General features: G+C 51.7%; 1 protein-coding gene across 1 annotated transcript; it reads left to right on the forward strand.

The window, feature by feature from the left end:
* Positions 1–1,202: 1,202 nt before the first annotated feature.
* LOC309330833 (apelin receptor-like) lies at positions 1,203–3,046 on the forward strand. The gene has a single exon (XM_081842721.1). The coding sequence runs from the start codon at positions 1,328–1,330 to the stop codon at positions 2,555–2,557; it is 1,230 nt and encodes a 409-aa protein (XP_081698847.1). The 5' UTR covers positions 1,203–1,327; the 3' UTR covers positions 2,558–3,046.
* Positions 3,047–8,561: the final 5,515 nt, after the last annotated feature.

Raw genomic sequence — 8,561 nt, forward strand, 5'->3', positions numbered from 1 at the left:
CCCCCAGTACTCCTCTCTGGTGTGCCCATGTGCCTGCACACCATTCTGAAGCCCGCAGCTGTGCATCACTGTGAGCACATCCTTATGATGCTGATGAAAAGCATTCGGACTGCTGCTTTTTTGCAAGTGAGAGAGAAAGAGAAGGGTTTGCAATCTCTGGTGGTTTTTTCTCATGGGAAGCTGGAGCCTCTGAGCACCCATTGCGCTCCCCTGGCAAAGCATCCGGTCTGGAATATTCCCACATGAAGGCCAGGGAAAACAAAACAGCAGCTTCTCTTATTCCGACGCTGAATCGTCTTCTTTCTTTGGGGAAGGGGGAGGGGGCAGCAATGGCAACGAGGCAGTTCAGCGCCCAGATGCACACTTTGTTGCCCAATGTAGAAACCTCCCCAAGCAGACCCCCCGCCTCACCAATGGACAAGGGTCAGGATCCAGGAAGGCTTCCTTGCTAAAATGAATGTGAACTGTGTCCAAGAGTGCGCACCTATCTCAAAGCAGCTGGAAAGGGAGGTTTGTCCCATAAATTGCCATAGGAACATTGGAGGGGCTGCCTTATCCCCCAGATCTCTAAGTAGCGCTGGGAGAGAGACTCCCTGTTGGATAGCTGCTGCCAGTCAGTGCCAACAGTACTAAGCTAGATGGACCAGCAGTTTGACTTGTTTGAAGGCAGTTTCCTAGCCTTTAATCCTATGGTGACTGTGGGATCTTGCTTCATTTTAAGGGGAAGCTGTAGCTCAGGGTCAGAACACCTGCCTTGCATAGAAACGGTCCTGGGGCTCAGTCCTGGGCATCCCCAGGTAGGGCCGGGAAGACTCCTCACCTGAAACCCAGTGCCAGTCAAGGCTTACAAAATACTAGATAGACCAACCTGCCTGACTCGCTGTAAGGCAGCTTCCTTCAACGGTAAGAGAGGCAAGATGGATAGGGGCATTTCCCCCCATAAAGGACCTGTCACCTGGGAGAAGAGGCTCTGATGGACGGCTGCCGTCCCTCCCAGCAAATCCTTTCGCTGGGGCTGATGTGCTGGCTGTCCCTGGCGAAGCAGGCAAGCAAAAACTTATCGCAAAATCCCAGACTGGCTCCGTCTACCCACTACTCGCTCAAACCCCGACGGGAGGGGCTGGCTCTGTCCCGGCGGGCGCGCAGCGAGAGGGCGGTGTCTCCTCAAGCCACCCCCCTCCTCCTCCTCCTATGCCCGCCCACCCCGCCGCTCTTTAATAGCTTTCCCTAGCCAGAGGACAGCTGTCGGAGGAGAAAGCCGCTGGTGCCAGCCGTCGGAAGACGAGACCCTTCGCGCCTGCTGTCCGGTCGATGGGCTGCCTGCGCCATGGAGAGCCACCAGCAGCCTCTCGACTACCCGCTGTTGGGGGACCAGTACGAGTATGAGGAGGGGCCGTCGGGGGCCTGGAACGACAGCTTCCTGCAGCTGCAGTGTGCCTGGGAAGAGGCCGAGACGGACTGGGAGGTCTCCTTCTCGCTGCTGCCCGTCCTCTACATGCTGGTCTTCGTCCTGGGCCTGTCGGGGAACGGCCTGGTGATCTTCACCGTGTGGCGCGGTCCGCCGGCGAAGCGGCGCTCGGCGGACACGTACATCGGCAACCTGGCGCTCGCCGACCTCGCTTTCGTGGTGACGCTGCCCCTCTGGGCCGCCTACACGGCGCTGCGCTTCCACTGGCCCTTCGGCTCGGCGCTGTGCAAGCTGAGCAGCTACCTGGTGCTGCTCAACATGTTCGCGTCCGCCTTCTGCCTGGGCTGCCTCAGCTTCGAGCGCTACCTGGCCATCGTGCACGCCCTGCCCCGCTCCGTCGGGCGGCCCGCCTCGGCGCGCCCGCGCACCTCCACGCTGCTCTCGCTGGTCGCCGTCTGGCTGCTGGCCGGGCTCTTAGCGCTGCCCGCGCTCTTGCTGCGCAACACGCGTACGCGCCTTCCACCCCACCAGACCGACGGCAACGCCTCTGCTGCTGATGCCGATGCCGCTGCTGCAGCTATGGCTGCTGAGGCCGCCGTCGAGTGCGACATGGATTTCAGCAGCGTGGCGTCCAGCCCGCGGGAAAAAGAATACTGGATGGCGGCGCTGAGCCTTTCCACGACGGCGCTGGGCTTCGTGCTGCCGCTGCTGCTCATGACGCTCTGCTACTGCTGCATCGGCGCCACCGTCAGCCGCCACTTCCAGCAGCACGTGCGCAAGGAGGAGGGCCGCCAGCGCCGCCGCCTGCTGCGCATCATCGTCACCCTGGTGGCCGTCTTCGCCGCCTGCTGGTTCCCTTTCCACCTGCTCAAGAACCTCTACGTGCTCTACTGGGTGGGGGTGCTGCACCTGCCCTGCTCCTGGCTCGAACTCATCCCTCGCCTGCACCCCTACGCCACCTGCCTGGCTTACATCAACAGCTGCCTCAACCCTTTCCTCTACGCCTTCTTCGACAGCCGCTTCCGCGCCCAGTGTCTCCTCCTGCTCGGCCTGCGCCGGGCCCTGCGCGCCCAGGCCGGCTCGGTCTCCTCCACCCTCAGTGGGCAGACCCAGAAGTCTGAGCTGCCCTCCTTGGGCACCAAGGTGTGAAGAAAGAGGCGAGGAGGAGGAGAGCGAGGCAGCCGCTCAGACGGCTACTCCGAGCTCTCCAGTCCCGTCTGATGGCGGCGGCAAGGGCGGCTTTCAGCTCCACGAGCCGGCAGGCAGCAAAGCGAGAAGCGCGCTTTTGGAAGAGGCGCCTGCGCGCAACCTGGGACTTCCGACGGCGAGGTGCCCCTCTCCAGCGATAGCACTTGGGCATCGCGTCTTTCTCGTCCGATGGGCTGGGGCGATTCAGGACACTGCCATGTCACCCCTTCCCCGTCTCTTTCTCTTTCTATCTCTCTCTCCCCCCCCCCCCGCTTCTTCTATGCCGGACACTGGCGCTTTGGTGCTATCCGAGTAGGTCGGACAGTTCTGCATCACCGCCAAGACCCAAGAATCTCCCCGGATTGGGCAGGTCCCTCTGGCGGGTGACTCCGCTTCTGACCTTTGTAATCAATAAATACTTTTTGTTGTTGTTTCCTCAGGAAAAAAACCAAACTGGTTCTTTTTTCCCCCCTTCTTGCCTAAAAACTTGCGCTTAGTGACCGAGAGTGACTGAGCTGCGCTTGACAAGGAATGAGTGAGCGAGAGTTTGTCGGACCGAAAGAGAAAGGTGCTGGTGGAAGGTCATTAAAACATACACACAGCAGCAACCCGAACCCATTTCAGACTAAGTGAAAAGGAAATATTTCAATCCAAATAGCTTTGCGCCTTAGGGGATTTTTCAAACGAAAACCCGAATTTTCAAGCGTACGTAGTTTAATCCATCGCCTGCTATGTGTCCCTTTGATTACAGAGAGACTTCAAAATACTATTAATATTATTTGTTAAATTTGTATATCGCCCTTGCGTACCAAAGATCACAGGGCAGTTCACAACATCAAAATGCAAAATACAAAATGAAACAAAAACAAAACCATTTAAAAACAAAGAAATGAGCTAATCTCTTGGTCCTTGCTGGGCGGTGTGTGTGTGTTTGTGTGTCTGTCTGTCTGCCCCCCTCCAATAAAACCCCTCCCTCCCTAGCGATCCTGCTTTGGTCAAATTCAGAGCCCTCCGCGTCTGATTAAAGCATTTTTTAAAACAAGGAAACTGGGAAGGTACGGGCTGGGGGCAGTGAAAAACCCTCGACGAATGTGATCTCAGCTGATGCTGCGGACTGGGCTGAGGGACCGGGTTGCTTCTGGAACATCTATACCCCATCTTTCCTCCTAGGAGCTCATGATAATTTACATGGTTCCCCCCTCCCCTTTTCCTTCTCACAACAATCCTGTAAGGTAGGGTAGTCTCAGAGAGATAGTGATTTTTATGGCTTTGTCAGATGCAATCACTATTATGTTGCACATGCTCTCTTTGTGGTAGTAATCACTGTAACGCCTTTGAACATGTGCAGAGTGCATTCTGGAAAGGCTGTAGCTCAGTGATAGAGCATTTGCTTTGCATGCACAAGGTTGCAGCAGATCCCCAGTGGCACCTCCCTGGGTAGGCCTAGGATAAACTTCCTGCCTGAATCGTGAAGAGCTGCTGCTAGTCAATGAGACAATACTAATCTGACACAGCACAAGGCAGCTGCCGGTGTTGCTATTTATTTCAGTCTTTTATTCTGAACAATGAGGACTAGAATCTTACATTATTTTTACAGGAAGGAGACCATAGTACAATGTGTAGAGCACTTGCTTTGCATATAGAATGTCCCCAGTTCAATCAACAGCATCTCCAGGTATGTCCCCAGTCTTAAATCCTGGAGAGTTGCTGCCATTCTGTGTAGACAATAGTGGACTAGGTGGACCCGATGGTCTGACTTGGTATAAGGCAGGTTTATATGTTTACAGTCAGCCAGCTGAACCAGCTTTCTTCGACATTGCAGGGTGTTTACATGAGATCAAGTCCTCCCCACTTCACAGACAATAAGCGCTGGTTGCGACAGCCTCTTCCCTTGGTGAAATCTCTCCCACATCCTCAAAAGGTATACCAGAAGCCAAGAAAGGGTAGGAGGGGAAGGGAACAAAGCAACTGGGACAATAGGTGGTGATTAATGGACAAACACCAGTCCATCTGTTGGGAGGTTGCCATCTGCATCTGCTCTATAAGACATCGGCCAGGTCTCAACATGAGAGCAGTGGTGGGCTGAAGACTGAACGATCAGGAGGGATCTACTTATCAATCTGATTGGCAGTGGTTTGGAAAAGGTTTCCAACTGTTCATTGCTGTTTAGAAATTTGGGAAATGGCAGCAATGGAGAGGTTAAAAATCCCACCAGAATCATGAGCTCTCTAGCTGTTAACTCACCCACCACATGACTTGTTTAAATCAATTAATCAGTCAATCAATCCCCTGCCATGTTGCCCTTCAGTTCTTACTTTCACCTCTTAAAAAAACAACAAGCAAGTTTCTAGACCTCATGGTGACTGGGCAGTATTTGACACCATCGTAGCTCTTGCAGGCTCTGCTTATCTATCTCACCAGTGTGTCAGTGTGGTGTAGCGATAGACTCATAATCTGGTGAACCAGATTCGTGTGTCTGCTCCTCCACATGCAGCTGCTGGGTGACCTTGGGCCAGTCACACTTCTCTGAAGTCTCTCAGCCCCACTCACCTCACAGAGTGTTTGTTGTGGTGGAGGAAGGGAAAGGAGATGGTTAGCCGCTTTGAGACTCCTTCGGGTAGTGATAAAGCGGGATAACAAATCCAAACTCTTCTTCTCTTCTTCACCTGGTGATGAGGTTTGTTAAATCCAGGGCTCCTGATCAAACCACTCCCAAACCTCACCATATTAAAAGCTGCAAACAAGCCCCTAGGACAGGTTTGGGCTACTGCCTCCTTGGTTCTGTAAATTCGTCCCCAGTGCCCCCTCCATACCCTATCAAAAGCATTGTTCAAAATACCAGAATAACCCCCCTCCCCCCCAAAAATTCAAAGCAGCAACAATTTCATTCAAAATCCAATTAAAACCTGGATAGCTCAGTTGGTTGTGATGTTGATAATGCCAATTTTGAAGGTTATTAGTTCAACATAATTGATGAACTGGATCCAGTGGTACCAGCTCCCAAAGCCTGATAGTCATTTACACTTCCAGCGGTCCCCTGCTACCTTGGGCGCGCACACACAGTAATCCCTCTGCCCAAAAGGGGATGGCACTGCCTACTGTGGAACGGCTTCTCTATGCTGGCTGCTTGTCCCTTATTTCTCCTGCCTCAGTCCTAGTTCCAAGGTCCTGGTGGGCTGCTGTCACTCTTTATGCCAGTCTTCCTGCAAGCTAGTGCCCTCCATATGTTTTGGACTACAACTCCCATCCATCCCAGCCGGCATGTTTATTGATCAGAGATTATGGGAATGGCAGTCGTCCAAAAAGTGACACAACCTTGATGGCAGAAAGTGAGGAGGAATTAAAGAACCTCTTAATGAGGGTGAAAGAGAGAGAGCAAAATATGGTCTGAAGCTCAACATCAAAAAAACGAAGATCGTGGCCACTGGTCCCATCACCTCCTGGCAAATAGAAGGGGAAGAAATGGAGGCAGTGAGAGATTTTACTTTCTTGGGCTCCATGATCACTGCAGATGGTGACAGCAGCCACTAAATTAAAAGACGCCTGCTTCTTGGGAGAAAAACAATGACAAACCTAGACAGCATCTTAAAAAGTAGAGACATCACCTTGCCAACAAAGGTCTGTATAGTTAAAGCTATGGTTTTCCCAGTAGTGATGTATGGAAGAGAGAACTGGAACATAAAGAAGGCTGATCGCCGAAGAATTGATGCTTTTGAATTATGGTGCTGGAGGAGACTCTTGAGAGTCCCATGGACTGCAAAAAGATCAAACCTCTCCATTCTGAAGGAAATCAGCCCTGAGTGCTCACTGGAAGGACAGATCGTGAAGCTGAGGCTCCAATACTTTGGCCACCTCATGAGTCGGACAAGACTAAACGACTAAACAACAACAACTGGCATTCAGTGCCTGGGAAAGGCTGCCATGCAATGGCAGAGAACATGTATTGTGCCCAGAAGGGCCCAAAGTACTTGATTCAGTCAACCACAATTGAAAGGAGTTTGCAGACTCTGCCACTGGTCAAAGCACACCAGCGATAGGTTAGCATTCCCAGTGGTCAGCGATGATGTGAGCTGAAGCCCAGGAGCATCTGAAGAGCCACAGGTTAGTCACCCGATTTAAAGAAAAGCAAGCACACAATGTGGTGTAGTGGTTAGTGTGTCAGACTAGGACCTGGGAGACCAGGGGTCCAAGCCCCACTCAGCCATGAAGTTCCCTAGGTGACCTTGGGTAGGTCATCATCTCTCAGCCTAACCTACCTCACAGGGTTGTTGTGAGGATGAAAGGTGGAGGAGAGCCATGCATGCCACCTTCAGCTCCTGGGAGGAAAAAAATGGCATATAAATGTGTTACATTTAAATAAAAATATTTGGTGGGGAATAATTTTCAGACCAAGAGGCACATTCCTTTCCAGGAAACATGTGCCATTGGGGAGATGGGTGGAGACAGAGGGAAAAGTGGGTGGAGCATTGAATGTAAATTTTACCTTTGTTTGTAAAATGCTCTTTTTCCCACCCTGGTAAGGAAGAGGCTTAGGGACGCGGGTGGCACTGTGGATTAAACCACAGAGCCTAGGACTTGCCGATCAGAAGGTTGGCGGTTTGAATGCCTGTGAAGAGGTGAGCTCCCGTTGCTTGGTCCCTGCTCCTGCCAACCTAGCAGTTCGATAGCACGTCAAAGTGCAAGTAGATAAATAGGTACTGCTCCGGCGGGAAGGTAAACGGCGTTTCTGTGCGCTGCTCTGGTTTGTCAGAAGCGGCTTAGTCATGCTGGCCACATGACCCAGAAGCTGTATGCCGGCTCCCTTGGCCAATAAAGTGAGATGAACGCCACAACCCGAGAGTCAGCCATGACTGGACCTAATGGTCAGGGGTCCCTACCTACCTAAGGAAGAGGCATGATCAGACTTCAAGGACCCATTCCAGTCAGGCAAAAACACTAAAGTAGGGTGTGAGGCAGGGTCAATGAAGGGTGTGGTCTGGGCAGAGTCTCAAGGGGCAAATAGAGAGGCCTGCCACCCCCCACAGATTTAGCCCCTGGGCAAAAGGCTCCCCACCTTTGATTCTAGTGTGGATGGGGGGGGGGAACCTGGTGCTCTCTGGCTATTGTTGGACAACAACTCCCATCAGCTCCTAAGCAGTGGCCATGCTGGCTGCTGGGAGTCCAATAGCATCTCTAGGACCACAAATGCCTCATCTCCAAGCTAGTAGATCTTTAATGAAAAGAATGTCACAGTTTTGGGTGTTCAGGTTTTTTGCCTTTCAAGGTTTGCAGCTCAGATCATAAACAAATTTGGTTGTGCGAGAGGTGGAGAAAGGCTAAGGGAAGGCAAGACTGCCTCCACCCTTTTCAAAGCCTGTAAATTGAATGCAATCTGTTTTGTTAACAGCTCACCAATTGCTCTCTGCAAATCAGTCCAAAGCCTGCTGTCTCTGAGGAGGTGTGAAGGCAGCCTCTTCCCCAGGGATTTTGGGGGCCATGTCATTTTCTTGTGTGAAAAGATTGATTTCCCATGTCTTAGCCAATCTAGGGCTAAGAAAACTCTGGGAAGTGGAGGTAGGAGCGTCCCCCACCCAGACTAAGGAATGCACCATCCAAGATAGAACCAGGTAGGGATGGGGGAGGGAGAAGTTTGATTCAATTCGCATTTAAAGCTGAATCTACCTAATCCACACTTTCCAGAACAATATGAGAACCAAAACACAACCGTCCTTCAAAACCTGCCCTGCTCCAAATTTTCCAATGAAGTTATAGAGTCTGGTAATGTGTGCAAAAATGCATTTGATAGGATAAAGTGTGCACATAGCGGTGAAAATAGCTCACAAAGGTGAATTATATTTGGAGAAGTTGCTTTGCATAAACACATGTATTAAGAGAAATTCACACTAAAATGCAGACAAATTTTCATTGAATCTCAAACTGATGCAGGAATGTGGAGAACTGAATTTAATATAAGGAAACTGGGCAG

Source organism: Podarcis erhardii (genome assembly GCF_964252035.2).
Source record: "Podarcis erhardii genome assembly, chromosome: 15".
In the NCBI taxonomy this organism is placed as follows: domain Eukaryota; kingdom Metazoa; phylum Chordata; class Lepidosauria; order Squamata; family Lacertidae; genus Podarcis; species Podarcis erhardii.